The sequence below is a fragment of the Typopeltis vanoorti genome, chromosome 8 (genome assembly GCF_054136105.1).
Source record: "Typopeltis vanoorti isolate ZY-2024b chromosome 8, IOZ_Tvanoo_1.0, whole genome shotgun sequence".
In the NCBI taxonomy this organism is placed as follows: domain Eukaryota; kingdom Metazoa; phylum Arthropoda; class Arachnida; order Uropygi; family Thelyphonidae; genus Typopeltis; species Typopeltis vanoorti.
Window position 1 is genome coordinate 130,323,202 of NC_143556.1, and position 18,427 is coordinate 130,341,628.

Genomic DNA, 18,427 nt, shown 5'->3' on the forward strand with positions numbered 1-18,427 from the left:
AATTGTTTGAGGTAGCAAAAGAAAAGAGTGAGAGAGTTCGAATGATTAGTCTTTTGCCACGGTATGACAGTGAAATGTTTAAAAGGAGGGCTATAATTGCGAATGACTTTATGCGTGGGTTATGTATGACGCGTGGTGTGGAATTTGTGGATGTGTGGAGTGAGTTTGATGGGCAAAAGGATCTATATAAGATGGATGGCTTGCATTTGAATGGTTACGGTGTAAGAAGACTTGAGAAAGTGTTGCTGAATGTAGTGGATGTGCAAATTCAGGGAAACTAGATTTGTTAAGGGGGGTGGGGTAGAGATACAGTCCTTATGGAGGCAGTTGAATGTAAGAATGAATATAATATGCCAGAGCAAATAAGGACAACAAATCTGAGTGGGATAGTTAATATAAGGCATCAAGGTAGGGTTGGGGCTAATGGGGGTCTTAAATTCATGTACACTAATACTAGGAGTATTAGGAACAAGAAGGAAGAGTTTTTGGCCATGGTTGGCACTTCCAGACCACAGGTTATAGGTATTAGTGAAACATGGCTGACTGTAGATGATATAACTAGTGGAATTGAATGTGGTGGGTATAGTGTGTTCAGGAATGACAGAGAGAATAAAATGGGGGGAGGAGTATTGTTGATGATAGCTGATGAGCTCCAGCCAAGGAGAAATAGAAGTTGAATTGCAGGATAGAGAAAAGAGCACATTTGAGGCCATTTGGTGTGAGATTGTGGCTAGCAGAACTAAATATACAATTGGGTGCTGCTATAGACCAGGTGATGGAAACGATGGTGGTGACAGTATGCCCAAGTAAATAGAAGAAATGGGTGGAAGGAGGGTGATTATTATGGGAGATTTCAACTATGGTCGCATTGATTGGAGTGAGGAGAGGACACACGGGAGGAAGGAACTGGATTTTATGCGGTTATTGAGGGATAACTATCTGCGACAGCATGTAATGGAAAATACTAGGGGTCAGAGAGTGCTTGACCTAGTAATTACATCTGAGGATTTGGCTGTAACAAATATGACCACGTTGCCACCAATCGGTGAGAGTGATCATAGGGTCTTAACTTGGGAGGTGGCTAAAGGTGTAGAATTTTCAATTAAGACAGGGTACATGTGGAATTATCGGGCTGGAAAGTATGACAAGCTTAGGAGTTTGATTGGTTCAGTGCCATGGCATGTACAACTGCAAGGACTAGAAGTTGATAGTGCATGGGAGGTAGTTAAGAAGTACTTGCATGAAGCAATGGCTGACTGTATACCTAGAGTCCGAATAATAAATCAAGTAGGGGTTAAATGGATGAATAACACCATTAAGCTTGAGTTGCAAAAAAAGAAACAACTATGGAGGGAATTTAAGGAGAAGGGTGACCGGCAGGCACATGAACAGTATAAAGCGCAGGCCAGAAGGGTGACGAGTGTGGTAAGAAAAGCAAAAAAGGATTACGAAAGAACATTGGCCATGCAGGCTAAAGAGAATCCTAAACAGTTTTTTAGATATGTAGCAAGTAAAAGGAAAAATGTACATGGCAGATTGATTTTAAAGAATGCCGATGGTAGGGAGGAAACTGAATCAGTTGAGATAGTTGAGTTACTGAGTGAGCACTTTGCAAAAGTATATCATCCAGGTGGCGACATTGCAGAAACGAATAAACCAGTAGATTATACGGGAATTGTGGTTAATGAAGTGGAGGTGAGTAGTCTATTGCATAACCTCAATGTCAATACATCTGTGGGATTGGATGGTATACCAGCTCGTGTTGTACGAGAAGCAGCTAAAGAATTGTCAGTACCCTTGACCATTTTGTTTAATTTGAGTCTCGGATCTGGGTTAGTCCCGAGCGGGTGGAAAGAGGGGAAAATAGTTCCACTGCATAAAGGTGGTTCCAAGACTGCTGTTGTAAATTACCGACCGATTAGCATATCAGGAATCATTGTCAAGGTCTTAGAGAAATTAGTCAAGAAAAGAATACAGGATTGGATAGATGAAAATGGGATATTGTATGGGGGACAACATGATTTTGTGAAGGGTAGATCATGCCTCAGTAACTTGCTCACGTTTTATAACACAGTGACTGCTGAACTGGATAGGGGTAATGGGTTTACAGTGATACTACTGGACCTTGCCAAGGCCTTTGATAGGATACCACATGGAACCCTAATCAGTAAACTGGAGCAGATGGGTATAGATATAGGGTTGGTGAGATGGATAAGAGGGTGGTTGGAGGAGAGATATCAAAGAGTGGTTTATTCAGGAGTGGAGTCTAAAAGACGTCTTGTGACTAGTGGAGTGCCACAGGGCTCTGTTCTTGGACCACTGCTTTTCAATTTGTTCATCAATGATATTGGAAAGGATCTGAGAGGAAGTGTTCACTTGTTTGCTGATGATGCAAAGTTGGGTAGAGCAATTGTGAGTGCACAGGATGTCAAAATTTTACAGGATGATTTGGATAGTTTGGAGGACTGGGCTAGGAAAAATGGATGTCAATTTAATGTGGCAAAGTGTAAGGTTATGCACTTTGGGGTGAAAAGAATAGCAGCAGTATATCGCATTGGTGGAACCATACTCCAGGAGATTGATGATGCCAGGGATTTGGGAGTGTTGTTGGATAGGGAATTGAAGTTTAGGGGGCACATTGCAAAAGTAACTAAAACAGCTCACCAAATCACTTGGCTTCTGAAAAATACTTTAACATGCAGAGACAAACAAGTTGTTGTTCCTCTGTATCGAGCCTTGATAAGACCCCATCTGGACTTCTGTGCCCAGCTATGGGCACCAGGGTTTCTTCGTGATGGGGAGGAAGTGGAGAGGGTCCAGAGATGAGTGACCAAGATGATAGCAGGACTGTGGTATGAACCTTATGAGAATAGGTTGAAGATTTGTGGGTTGCAGAAATTGGACGATAGGCGAAGGAGGGGTGATATGATTGAGACATTCAAATTACTGAAGGGTTTTTATAAGATTGATCCAGAAGATATTTTTGAAAATATGACTGGTGGTGGGAGGACTAGGGGCCATGCATGGAAGCTGGGCAAGAGCGTGGTTGACAAGGGTGTTAGAGCTAGGTTCTTTACTTGGAGAGTGGTAAATGAGTGGAATAAGCTTCCAGAGTCTGTTGTGGGTGCTACGACCGTGAATGAGTTTAAGGCAAGGTATGATAGATACTGTGTGAATGTTGAATAGTTGTTCTTGACATGATGTTAGGGTCTCCCTCGATGTGTCTGTCGACTCCTTGGAGTTTCCCGGAACAATAATAATAATAATAATAATATATGATGTATGGTTTCTTCTTTTATGGTGAATCATTTTCCACTCATTGTATCCTTTTCTTTTTTTTACCTGTCACATTAAAGTCCTACCACTAAATATTGAAATAGTTATCTCTCGTGGCAGTATCTAGGTTGATGTGTTAATGAACATAATCTTGTATAATACTTCATTAACTTAATTTTATAATCAGTTTAAAATTGATTTTAGTGTATTGATTACAGATTATTATGTATTGATTTTAAAAAATTGGGATTTTACTTATTTTTCCTGAAAGTGATATGAGTTATATTATTTCAGTTTTATAATTCTTTATGTAATTAAAATTTTCTTAGTGTTAAGACAGAGAGAGTGTAGTATTGCATAATTTGTCAGTTTCTCCCCACACAGCCACAACAGAAACCCAAATCAATAAGATTGATATACATGTTCTGCATTTCATTTCGCAGACAGCATGTATATATGCACACTATATATGAAATTCTTAGACATACTTGTGTAATTACTGTGTATGCACTTGAATATTTTGAACTCTAGACACTTGATTATAAATATTGCTTTATCTGTTTTAGCTAAAAAGCCTGATCAAGTCAGCTTTGTAGATGCTGCAGGATGTATTGGGGATGCTATTAAGGCTTATACAGCTTTACACTACCTTGGTCGAATGAGTGGTGGCGATACTGTATTGGTAATGGATGGGGCATCTTCTTTTGGTAGCTTGTGTATTCAATTAGCTAATCACTGGGGAGCCAAGGTATTCTTTCATATTTTAATTCATTATAATGCCCTAAGAGCTGCAAAATTTAAAATTTTTAAGCAGTAAAATTTTATAGTAGTTCACGAGTTAATGATATATTAAGTTTAAAATCTTTATTAGCAACTAAATTTTGAAAGTTAAAGAAAAAATAAAGCTACTATGCACATAGATTTTTTTTTATTTTTTTTATGCATATTCATTCTGAAAAGATAAACTGTCATGGAATGATGATCTTGCTGTCTACTTTCTGTTACTGTTTTCCTCTGGTACTGTCTTCAGAAAATTGCATGTTAATGTAATTTTCAGGTTCATGGCTATTCTAAGGATGATTCTATACAAGCCTGGTGATCTCTTATAAGGTTTTATGTAAATTCTTTTAAGAATGAATAATCTTAAAAGAATGTTCTTAAGAGGATGAGTAGAACAGGAAAAATTTAATTATGTTATAAATTTCATCATTCTCTTCTCATGAAAGAAATTTACAAGCAAAAATTTGTTTGCCATTTCTTTTTTTTATAATTGCTACATGATGAATTTATATTTTTAGTTGAAATAAATTATTTAAAGACAGTAGAAACAATATTAGCTCACCTGCATTATATTTATCATAGATGTAGTGGAAGTTTGTGAGTTAGGGAAGAAGGTTATTTTGGAACTACATAGCAGTGTAGCAGGCTTAAGCAGCTTTAAAGAGAACTACGGCAAACGTACAATACAGTGAATACCATCAAAACTTAAATGCACTACAACGAACAATGGAAAATCATGGCATAAGTCCCACAGAAACCAATGTTATTTTAAGCTCTGTTGAAAACAGTGAAAGCCCTAAACCTTCCCACAAATGACATCATAATATGCACCCAGAAATTTTCATTAGCTGAAAACAGGTACATGTATTTTTAACTTTATCTGCCCAGGAGAGTAGCAAAATGTAATATCTGCATTGGCATGGCAATAAATGGGAAATATGATCACATTATCTTAGATGGATAGCTCTGCATAGTGTTTACATTGATTGCTGCTTAAAACCATCATATCAAATATCAGTTATTGGGAGTAATGTTGTAGGAACTAATGCATAAAATTATTTTTATTATTTTCATGACCTCCATGGAGTTAATTATTGTGGGAAGTCAACACTAGTAAATACAAGTCATACTCCTTAAACTCATCTGCTATCACTTTCACCACCCTCTTGGGCAGTGCATTCCATGCTCCTACCACTGTCCATACAAAAATTATTTCTTACCCTTTTACTTGCTACTTCCTTTTACAACTTCCAGAGATGGCTCACTTGTCATTAGTCCTTCTCCACCATATAAAAAATCTTCCCAGTGTTAATCCAGTAATAACCCTTCAACAACTTAAATGTCTCAATCATATCCCACTACCCTTCTTTCACCTCAAACTCTGCAGTCTGCATTGCCCTCAGTCGTCTATCCCCATAACCAACATTGCACAGTCCTGATATTATTTTTGTTATCTGTCTCTGTATCCTCTCCAAGGTTACTTAACCCCTTCAAGTCCCAGATCTGATGAATACTTTATGAAACAGCCACGACCCTTTTATCTCTCATGGTTGGTGTCCTCCTCAATATTGCAGTAATTCCCTGAGATATCTTCACACCATTTGCAATATGTCCTCTGGATTTTAAATTTCTATTTCAAATTTCTATAGTCACCTTAAGGTCTCTTGCTTCTTCCTCTACTTCCAGTGTAACTACACCAAGCGAATATGAGGCATCTCAAATTTCAAATCCTTTCATTTAGTTGCATTAAACTGAAATTGCCATTCATTCGCCCACATTTCCTGTTTCTTCAAACCCTCTTGAAGAGCCTAAACATCAGCACTGTTACTAATAACCCTCTCATCTGCAAACAACTTTTTGTATTATATAAAATAATAATCAACAAACTAATTTATTAACATTTTGTAGTAAAACTACAAAATATATTGACAGAAGCTGAATTAAATTCATGTGTGAATTAACTGTTAATAGGGGATGAAGACCACAAAATTTTGTTAGCTATAGCAGTAATCAGGGAGCAATAATTTAAGGAGTAGGGAGGATGATTCCGTGTTTTTACCACTGCAGTGTTGTTATATGCACTGCTACATAAAGGTAATAAATATTCAGCATTTTATAGCCAAGATAATGTGAATCTCCTACTGAAGAGTGACAAATTAGGTTAGAAAACTGTTGCTGAAGTTAGAAAACAAAGAAAATGGTACAAAGAGCTGATGAGAGTAATGTTATCTGTGAGAGTCAGCATTGTTTTTTAAGGGATGTTCATGTTGTAGTAATCTGATTGCCTTTTATGATAAATTAACAAGAGTAGTTGATTAAGGAAAGGCTGCTATTTATTTTGATTTTACAAAAGCATTTGACAGAGTGCCACATAATAAGCTGATATTTATAGCTCGGTTGCATGGAGTGATACATAGGGTGAACCGACAGCTGGAGCGATTACAAAAATGTCTTCTGAGTGGATCAACTAACAAAAAGATGCTAGTGCGAGATAAGAAAAATGAGAACAAGATCAGGAGTGAAAAAAAAATTAAGGAGCGATTGTTATATGGCGATTCAGTAGTAAAAGGTATAATAGATGAGAGTTTGACAAAATCGTGCTTTCCTGGTGCAAAAATTAATGATGTAAGTGAAGCTATTAGAGCACAGAAGCATAGGGTGAAAGAAATGATTGTAGTAGTGGCCAGAACGAATGGTTTAAAAGGTGAAAAGTTTGCTTGAGAGAGGACTTGAAATAATTACTAGAAGTAGCAAAAGAAAAAAGTGAGAGAGTTAAGATAGTGAGTCTGTTGCTGTGGTATGACAGAGTATGGTTGAGAAGGAGGACCATAATTGTGAATGACTATGCATAGGTTATGCACAATGAGTGGTGTGGAGTGAGTTTGAGGGGCGAAAGGACTTATACGGCATCTGAATGGATTTGGTGTTCAGAGGCTGGAAAAATTGTTGCTGAATGAAGTGAAAGTGGATGTGCAGAATCAGGGAAACTAGAGTTTTTCTTGTGGGGGGGGAAGCTTTTGAGTGAATATGCAGACATCGATGAGGCAATTGAGTGTAAGAATGTGTATAATTTGCATAGATGGTGGTTTTACCACGGAATGCATTGCCTAATAGGATGGTTTGAGAAGGAACAGTGAACGAGTGGTATGATATAGACTTTGTTGTTGTAGATGGACTTCCCACAATGAGTCTTGTGGCTCCATCGAAGTTCTGAATAATAATATCTAACATGGAACTTTCACTGTAATTCTCCCATTTTTTTTTTTTTTTTTCTCATTTGATAAATGGGAACTATGAGAGCTCCTAATCTATTCATCCATTCAACCTTCTCACCAGGTCTTCTGAAATATGCAGTGCAGCCACTGTCAAACATTTATACCTCCATATTTGAGCATTTCTAATTAAATATGATCTCACACTGTTAATGTAATTCATTCCCTCACCTGAAAACATTTATCAACATCACAACACCCATAACAGGATTAGAATTTGGTTTGAAATTGGGTATACTATACTGTCCACTTTGCCATCTACATTAAGTTTGATCAATCTTGATGTTTCTGGATTCTGATCTTAGTAAAATGGCCTATCTGTCCAAAATAACATGGTATAAAGAGCAAGGTACTTGATATATGCTGGACAAGAATTTGGAAGTGATTTATCCTTAGTTGTGGGTAGAAAAAATTTCAGTTTCTGGAATTGTTTGAAGGTAGTACATAGATTCAACTTATGAAGAACTCTGTATTCATTCGCCATTGTAGTGAGTTATATTATTTAGCTCTTCCAATAGAATGGATTTGGTAGAACAGATAGTGCAAGCATGGTGCATATGTTTTGATACATTCCATCTTCTACAATGGATGAATTGACAATAGATGGATGCATCGGACAGAATAGGAAGTTTTCTTATAGACAGGAAATTGAACATTGGCCTGTATTAGTGCGTGTTATGAAAGTATACAAAAAGAGCAGGCTGCTTGATTCGCATTTGATAGTTTACACTTGATAAAGTTGTACATGAAGTTTATTTTATTTTGAAAGTGCAGTAATTCAGTCTCCTGAATTACTGCAGTGTGACTACGCTGCAAAGATGTCACCTACAAAACAAAGCCTAAATGACTTTTTAAGGAATGTGGTTCCATAAAATATTGGCTAATGCAAGACACACAGAATTGTCCATAGCTGTTTCATCATTTTTGCCAGGTGAAATAATCTGTACTGATTGTAACTTTAAATAGGATAATGTGGATATCCTGGAGGTTGCTGATTAAATTTAAACAGCATGTACCAGGACATCTTGTAAGAAATGAAAGTGCTATGTTGTGAAAGGAGATGACATAAAAGGAGGTATTGCTTCACTATACAGAAAACATTAATCTTTAGTTTTGTCCTTGAAATCATTGCTATTATTAATTAATCAATCTTGCTTGTGCTTTATACTTCTCATGGGTATGCTTGACCACCTTGTTGTGTATATTCTTTCCACAATACTTTCTTTTTTTGCAGTTCCTGCTTTATATCGCTAGTCATTCACTTAATCCCTACTTGTTTATCCTCCTTACCCTGAGTCACTCTGATACTGCCTTACTCAAACAGTTCTTGACCATTTCCCAATGCACTAATGACATTTATTCATTAGTTTCTTTGACATAGCACTGCTCCAAGTTACCTCCTAAGATTGTCATAATTACCAGCTTAATAGTTCTGCCTAAACCCTTTCTTGACACATGACAGAAATTTCCACATGTTGAGCAACCTCCCAGGACATGACTGCATGACTACTTTACCTGATTGGAGGTAGAGTAGTCATGCAACTCTACCTCCAATCAGGTAAAGTAGTCATGCAGATAGGCCTTCTGATGCTATTACCAGATACAGCACTCTCAAATCCCCTAGTCCCTTCCATCATGTGATATTTCAGGTAATTATCCCTTAATAACTGTATAAATTCCATTTTCATTTTGCCATGTGCCCTTTCCTCCTAATCTATATCATGATAGTTGAAGTTGTCCATGATAATTGCTTGGCCTGCACTCATGGTGCTAATCTGCTGATGCATGTCATCCACAAATTTACTTCTAGATCCCCAGGTCTATAGCAGCAACCAACAATATATTTTACTCTATTGGCCTCTATCTCCTACCAGACAGCCTCAAATGAACCATTTCCCTTAACTTCAACCAACAAAAATAGAAGTTAAGGAAGATCTACAATCTTCCTTAACTTCTGTTTTTGTTGGTTGAAGTTCTTCAGCTGTCATTAGTAATACCCCTTCTCCTACCCTATTTCTTCTGTATTCTCTGAAAATACAATATACATTACATTCTATCCCTATAACTACATCATTCTCTGACAACTAGGTCTTGCTGATGGCAATAATTTTTGTCCAAGTTGAGCTGACCAATGCTAAAAATTTCTCTTGTTTATTGGTCAGTACCTCAGGCATTCATGTACATGCATTTCAACATTCCCTTGGGCATACACTTACCCATACATAATGTCATTATCTGCCCTTTCAGATTTGAAATCTGGGAAATTGCACTTAGCTATTCATAATACTTTTTGCACTCATACTTATGTATCCCAGGGATGGATAGACACATGTTTGATTGCTTTCCTCCTAATATCTTTTCCCTGGTTTGCATCTCTAAATTCTCACTGAACAACACTTTCTCCAAACACCTAACTCCAAAACCATTTAAGTGCAGCCCGTCAGGCATATATATGTCCATCAAATTCACTCCACACATCTATAAACTGCAGACCATTCCTGCACAATCTTCTCATTGGCAATCATGACCCTTCTTCTCAATTCTATCCTATCATACCAAATCATATAATTTCATAAGGTGATGCTTATAAGAGTCAGTGCAGCCAACTATTGCATAACCTTCCTAAGTGCACAAAGAAGAATAATCTTTTTTATATACTTAGGAAGTGTACAATACAATGAATTATGAGGACTTCTACATAAATATGTGGAGGTCCTCATAATGAATAAATAATTTGTCAACAATCACACATCCCAAGTCTGTTCTAATAATTTAACTTTTTGAAATTGAATTAACAGTAGTCAGATTTCTACTGTTAATAGCTCTATCCTTGAGTAGAACACAGCACTACCTTTATCAGTTGTTGTGATTATGATGATACTGTTTTAACACAAGTGATTAGAACTTCTTTTTTTTTGATGGTAGAGGTTTTGCATTTGTATAAAATAAATGCTGTGCTGTCATGTTTATTTTATGGGAATATAACGAAGATCTGTATTTAAGTATTGTAGATCTGGAAAAAGCATATGACAAGATGCCAAGAGAAAAGCTTTTCAAAACACAAATTGTATGATGTGAACAGGATATTGTATTGAGTGATACATAGTCTATATTGCTCTGTTTGAGTTGCAAGAGCAGTTAGAATTGAAGGAGAAGAAGATGGGTTGATGTTAAATCAACTGTCAGACAAGGGTGCACATTATCTCCACTGCTATTCATTATCTATATAGATCAATTTATGAAGGAAAGTGGTATTAGGTGTATGAAAATTGTGGCTATTCAACTTAGCCCTTTACTATATGCAGATGATGTTATACTGTTCAATAAATCCACAAGTTTGCAGAATTCCCTAATTTGATAACTGCTATAATAAATTTTGTGTGAAAATCAGCAATAAAAAGACAGACATAAAAATAGGTAGAAACATTGAAAATATTAGCTGCATCCTGATTGTGGATCTATAAAACGAGTAAAATATTTCAGCTATTTTGGTACAGTTTTTAGGGATGGTAGCAAATTCAATATGTAAATAAACAACAAAATGATCAAAGTCTGTATGGCTTCGGAGTTAAATGAATAAATTTAAATGGAATAAAAGAAATTAGTCATAGTTATTGAGTTCAGTGTGTTGTCTATGTTCCTTTTTTCAAATAGGAATTGTATTAGAATACATACATATACAAAATATATAATACTAAAGCAATAACTAACAACCTTACCAAAAGTGAATTAGCAGCTATGAAATCCTCAAAAGCATGTCAGAATATCGTAATTACTAGAGCTGATAAAATCATTGCCAGAGTTATTTTAAACCACACAACTTACTTTGAAAAGATGATGAATCAACTAGTCTCAGCAGCAACACTATCAGTTTGTGAAATACAAGGTGTGACAATTTAATTTCTGGAATGGCCTTGTAGTTCCACCTGTGTTGTGATTTGGTTCGAGTTACATGAGTAATCGTCTTTGTACATGTTTTAAATAATGCGTGCATAAACCTCAAACCAATAGAGCCGTTTGCTAGTTGGTTATTGCAAAAACAATAGAGATCTGCTTGTAAACTTGGGCATAAAAATGTGTGATCGAAACTTGGAGCAGCACATTAATATCAGATTTTGTGTGAAAATCAGCAAAACTGCTACTGAAACGTTGGAGCTGTTGAAAGTGGCACATGGTGTGGATGCTCTGAAAAAGTCAAGCGTCTTTGAGTGGCATAAGAGATTCAAAGGTGGGCAAGATGTGAACAATGACCCCAGAAGTGGGTAGTGAAAGCAAAAATTAAAGACGATTAAGTGTGCAATTGATGGCTGATGAATTGCTAATGAACTGAGAAACAGTCAGGATAATTTAAACTGAAGAATTGGGTATATGAAAGATTTCTGTGAAGTTTGTGCTCGGATCTTGACAAACAGAAGCAGCAGCAGCTTCAAATTGCAACTGATCTTTCTGCAAATAAGCACATGTTTCTGTGAGTAATTATGAGTGATGAAATCTGGTGCTTCCAGTATGATCCTGAAACAAAATGCCAAAGCACGCAGTGGAAAACCCCAAGTTTGTCACATCTGAAAAAAGCACACATCATGTTCGCAGTTCAAGACCATGCTGACGTGTTTCTTTGATCACAAGGGGATAGTCCACTATGAATTCATTGAACAGGTACAAACAGTCAACCAACAATGCTATTTAGAGGTACTGTAAAGATTGAGATTTTGTTTGGAGAAAAAGACCAGAATTTTGTCTTGACAAGTGGATCATCCATTACGACAATGCGCCAAGCCAGAGTGCTCTCTCTCACATTGTGAGAATTTCCTGCTAAAAAGTTGATTCCTGAATTAGGTCATCCTGCTTATTCACCTGACTTAGCTCCACATGATTTCTGGCTGTTTCCAAAATTAAAGATTACACTAAAAGGATGAAGATTTTCTGACTTCACTGATATCCAACATAATGTGATAAAGGAACTCGAGTATTCTGAGAAAAGAGTTCCAGGCCTGTTTCTAAAAATGGGAACATCGTCTAAACCAGTGTATAAATGCACATGGGGACTACTTCGAAGGCTACAATAGTCACTAATGTATAGTTCCGAATGTAGGTTTTTTTTACAGGTGCATTCTGGGAATTGTCACACCTTGTACAGCCCAACTAATTTGAGTAAAAAGAAAACAGTAAAATTACTTAAATCATTCACTTCCTTGCCCACAGATACTGTTAAAACACTACTTAGGCACTGCGCTTGTTCTCCAAGATTTATGACTTGTGTAAGATTCATGAACAGAATAGCTTTGGCTGATAGTTGAAGGTATTGCCAGTTCCAATTACCATATAGCCAAGAAACTGCCATCGACAGTCAAGGAGTTGGTATGTCATTCCCCCACCTATGTGGAAACCACACAACACTTTTTCAACAAAATTAAGGACATCGCACTGGGTAAAAGTGATTTATTAGTCAATTTTGATGTCTCTGCCCTTTTCACAAATGTCCCAATAAGTGACATTTATAAAAAGGGTAGAGATTCTTTTACAGGACAAATCCCTGCTCGATATCACAGCACTCTTTGTCCATGTACTATGCTTTGGTTATTTTGGGTGCCAAAATAATTATTACCTGCAAAAAAAAAAAATAATAATAATAAAGGCTCAGCCATAGGCTTGCCATTATCCCCCTAGTTGCTAACTTTTATATGGAAGTTTTTTGAGCAACATGCTTTAGTCCACATATGGGCAGCCCGTGGGCCAGATCCGTCCCTCTACTTCTTTTGATCCATCCCCAATCTATTTCAGCGAAGTTTGTTGTGGTAGCCAGTATTAACTTTATTAAGTCACGTGCACTTAATCACCGCCAATTTAAGGAGTATTTGGCAGACCTATTTTCGGGATATGAAGATGTGTCTTATTATTGTGAAGTGAGGTGGTTGAGTAAAGGTAAAATGTTAAAACGATTTTATGATCTGAGGCAAGACATTGCACTATATATTCTAATATATTCTTGTGCACCATATTTGCTCTATTTGTCATACTAAATACCTTTTGTTTAAACAGCTAAACAAAGTAAAAATCCGAGTAGTAATGGATATGACCGAACTTCTCTTCAAATAATCCTGAGTAAATATCACCCCTCATCCAGGTTGTAATCAAATGTTGAAAGAGTGTCCATACCTTATGGTAATGGGATATTGAAATGAGTAGCACAAGTTATCTCTATGCACTACCTTTAAATGATTTCAGAAACTCAACTTATTCTTCACAGAGGGTAGAAAAGTAATCACCTCAGCCTTGCTTGGAGCATATCAAGTACACCATTCTTCTGAACTATGTCATTTTTGGCATACAGGCTGTTCTACCTTTGCTAAGATTAAAATTCAGAATCACCAGGATTACATAAAGTAAGTGGAATTTGATAAATCTGTCCTTCAATCATCACTTCATATTATGTTATTGACACTAGCCACACAGTTTGCTGGAAGTAAACTTAGATACTCCAAGTAAATTTTAAATTCTGTACTCTCTTCCTGTAAACATATGAGTACAGCATAGTCTGAATCTTAGCTTCTTTAATTAAAGTACTATATTCATTTTTTTTGTTTTTCATATACATGTATATGAAAAATTTTCATGACTACAGCCAAATATGTGGACATAAATTTATTAGTAAATTATATTACATAAAAAATGTCTCATAAATTTTGTGCAAATTAAATTATAAAATGTTTTTGACAAAAGTTACGAATTTCCTACGGACAAAGTTAAGGAACTAATGTACAGTGCTTACAGAAAACAATGCAGACTGACGTTCCAGTATGGAATATATCCACCCCAAACTGCAATGCAGTTCCCACAACATGAAGCAATTCAGGTTTTTTTGAGGCAAACTGGCCCACTTCCCCTTCAGAGGAAGCATATGACCTGTTTGTTTTCTGTAAGGGAATTTCGAGCAGCAATGTGTCAAACGTCCCAAACATATTCTATGGGATTAAGATCTGGGGAGCATCTTGGCCACTGAATTCGATTAATATCCTCAGTCTCCAGAAGTTTCTTTGTTGCTTGTGTATGATGTGGTGCACAATTGTCATTCATAAAAATGAAAATTCTTCACCTACAGCACCATGGAACAATTGAACATAATGTTGAAGAATTTCATTGCATTATTCTTCGCCACTCATAGTCCCTTTCTCCAGTACCTACAGCTCAGTGTGAGTCTATTAAGCATAATGCTTGAAAGTAGTACTGCTTACACACCAGATCAAGTGTCGTCTAGAATCAGAGGAATGACTAAAACCACTCTCATCTGTAAAAAGTACATTAGGCCATTGGTGTCTTGTCCAGTTTTTATGGACAAGCCACTGAAAATTCATTCTATGATGAGCTGTAGATAAAGGGATGCTGGCCTTTGGGCATATAGGCCTACTCATTACAGATGTCTTGCCACAGTTTGTAAAGATATCAGCATAATTGTGCTTGAATGGAGCTGACTTGCAAGCTGACCTGCCATGGAGTCTGTCGATTACATTTTGATGTAACCAAAAAAAAAATCTGTCTTCATACTCTATGGTAGAGCGAGGGCAACCTCTCAGCAAGTGTCTGGAATGCATTCCACTGATTTGAAACACTGCCCAGAGCCTGGATATAGTGCCACGTGAGATATTCAAACACTCTGGAAACATCAGTAATTCTACAGTCTTCTTCAAGCTTTCCAATAATTCTTCCCCACATGAAATCATCTAGATGATGTTTATGAGACATTACAAGACAGCCAGATTTGCAACTATATTCCTTCATGTGAAAAGCTTCCTTCAAACACAATTCACTTAGCAGAGCCTTTTGCCTTTTATCCTGCTAAATGCTACATGTGACCCCTTTGTGCATGATTCAAAAATTTGAATGTTTTTTTCAGGATTATTTGAGATATCTGCTTTCTGCTCAAAATTGTCAGTTATCATGCAAATTGCCACAAACCGATTTGTCTGAATTTGTGTTTGTCTTCTTCTTCTTCCTAACATGGATTTTAGGCCAGGTGCCCTGTTCTGGTCTCATCTCTTTCTTGGTCTTCCAATTATTCTTTTTCAACTTATTTTATATTTTTATTATTATTATTATTATTATTATTATTATATGACTCCTCCAGGGAGTCCAAAGACTCATCGAGGGAGGGCACCTACTCTACAACTCTGTTTCCACCAACCAGAACTACTATCATCATCTACACCAATGCCATCTACTGTCCATTAGTACTACTAGATTTTCACTGACAATCACAAACATCCATGCCCACAGCAAGATTCGAACTAGCAGCCTTTTCGCTGGAGAGCTGATATGCAAACCACTCGGCCAATCAAGCCGGCATAACCATCTTGTCATTTCACAATTAGGAAAAATAAATAAATAAAAAATAGTTTGAGAACTAATTTATTGAAAAATGCTTAGTTTCCTTGGGGAAGAAAGGTGAAACCGAGTGACACTCACACAATATAGTGAGTGTGTGAGAGAGACAATTTATACGACAGTAAACGATAATTGCACTTATAACAAAACGCGTTTCATCTTATTTACATAAAACTTCAAGTGTAGGAAAAAAAACAACTAATAGATAAGTTAAAGATTAGTAACAACCATTATAGAGTATGTAGAATTCTGATGATTTTACATTATATATACATATTCATTGCATAAACGGCAAATTACAAGATAACTACAGTAATTAACTTTATTGCAATGATAAAAGTACAGATATTTTGTACTGAAAATAAGTACATCATCATCAGCGTGTAGAAACAAGCAAATCAAAGAAACAGGAATACAAGATACATACTAATTAAAGTGTTGCTGCAGGAAATTAATATTAATAAATCTTCCTAACATGGATTTTAGGCTAGGTGGCCTGTTCCGGTCTCATGCCATCTCTTTCTTGGTCTTCCGATTCTTCTTTTTCCATTTATTTTATATGTGTATAATATTTTTGGTAGTCTGCTATTGTCCATTTGATTTAAATGTTCTATCCATTTTTGTTTATACTGTCTTATGTAGTAATTAATTGGTTTTATACTTGGGGATTGTAAAATTTCTTCATTTGTTTTATGTTTCCACTTGGTATATCCAGCTGTTTTCTTGAGAAATTTTCATTTCTGCTGTTTGAATTTGTTTTTCATCTTTCCTTTTTATGGTTCATGTTTCACTTAGTAAAGCTGGTTTCAACAAAACATTATATAGTCTAATTCTAGTGTGTTTTTATACTAGGGATGGCTTAAATATAATATTATTTATTATGTTATTTACTTTGACAAAGTTTGATATTTTAGTGTCTAAGTCTTTTTCTTCTTTGTATGATAAATCACATCCCAAGTATTTGAAAGTATTTACATGTTCTAATATTTTATTATCTATCACTATTTTACTTCTTATTGGGTTTTCTTCTTTGCATGCCATTATTTTTGTTTTTTCTTTAGATATTGTCATATTATACTGTTTTGAGATATTATTTAATGATTTAATGATCTTTGTAAATCATCTTCTGATGTAGCTAATACTATTTGATCGTCTGCAGTAGTAGTAGTTTCGTATGATGATGCAACTGCCGTGAGTCCCTTTTTATGGAGATTGGGGGGAATGAGATGGTACGGCACCATCTCATTCCCCCCAAATTTTATATGTGCTCGGAACCAGCATAGCTGACGAATCAGGCCTATGGCTGGGTCAGTATTCCTGACTGTAATCCGTATGTGTTCATGGGGCCGGTTTGCCTGCTTGCGGGATGAAAAACCACAGATAAACTGGTGGAAAAAACCCTGCTGTCCACACCCAAGATCGGCTAACTTGGCTATGACTGAGGAAGATCCTTAAGTTCCTCACATCATCGACTGGAATCGAATCTAGGACACTCCTTTCCCAGGCATATGGTTGTGAAGTGTAAAGCCACTAGGTTGACCGTATGGACTGATCATCAGCCTGTATCGCTCCGTACAGGCTGACCGTACGGAGAAATACACTACTATTTCTCTTCATTTGTGGGGTTATTTTTTGTATACCAAATGGGTTATACTGTTTTCAGATTTTTATAATTTTATATATATATATATTGAGATGTGTTCTGTTTAACAGCTATTTTATTTCCTGTATATATTTCTTGAATGGATTGTAAAAGTTGGTTTGTATATTTCAGTCGGTTAATATTTTAAACAATTTTTGTCTGCTAATTTTGTCAAAATCATTTTCATAATCAATAAAGGCCACACTTTTCTTTTTAATTTTAAAGTAAAAATTTGGATCTATGCAAGATTGGCCTTTTCGGAAACTATTTTGTTCTTCTAGTTGTTTGTCCTCTACAATACTGCTTAGCTTCTCTTTTAATATTCCTGTATATATTTTATATCCTGTATTATGCTTAATACAGGATATAAAACTATATCCTGTATTAACTATATCCTGTATAAGACTAATTCCCCTATATGCTGGTTAAACATGATAACTAAATACTTAAAAAATTGACAGCATACACTAGAAATATAAATTAAATCAACTTTAATATATACTTTCTGATATTTCGGCAACGTCACGTTGCCATCTTCATGGGAACTTAAGATAAAGACACATGCACGCAAGTACTACATAACAGCAAATCAGAAACGAAGCGAGGAAGCTACTGTTTTCTTAAAGTCCTGATGGTGCCCCTGGCAGGCTATATTAGATGTTCTTGGCCTTTGGGCTGAAGTTCTTCTGATATATGTTTCCCAAATTTGGAGCAGTCTCATGCATCCAAATTTGTTAAGGTTTCGCATGTTCCTAAGGTCTGAGGCTGATTCCATGAACAGTCTTTCGTATTTGAACTTGCTACAGTGTATTACTGTGGCTTTCTTCCACCTTATTCTGTGGCGAGTATCCAGAGCATGGTCTGCAAGCCCAGAGTGGCTGTACTGGTGAAATCGGATGCAGTCCTTGTGTTCTGAGATTCTGATATTTGCTGTCCAGCCTGTTTGGCCAAAGCAGGACAATTTACAGCTGCAAGGGACCTGGTATACACCAGGTAGGTCTTGAGGAAGTGGTTGATCTTTAGTGGAGTGGATAAGGAATGCCAATTTTCTGTATGGTCTGTAACAAGAGGTCAAGTC

At 36.3% G+C, this 18,427-nt stretch overlaps 1 protein-coding gene across 1 annotated transcript in view; it reads left to right on the forward strand.

Moving 5' to 3' along the window:
- The window catches only part of LOC150104352 (ferry endosomal RAB5 effector complex subunit 4-like), a 267,536-nt gene that overhangs the window by 122,235 nt on the left and 126,874 nt on the right, over positions 1–18,427 (forward strand). The window contains exon 5 of the mRNA XM_090396938.1: positions 3,843–4,024. Coding sequence (XP_090253064.1) covers positions 3,843–4,024 — 182 coding nt within the window. The remainder of the gene's footprint in view (positions 1–3,842; positions 4,025–18,427) is intronic.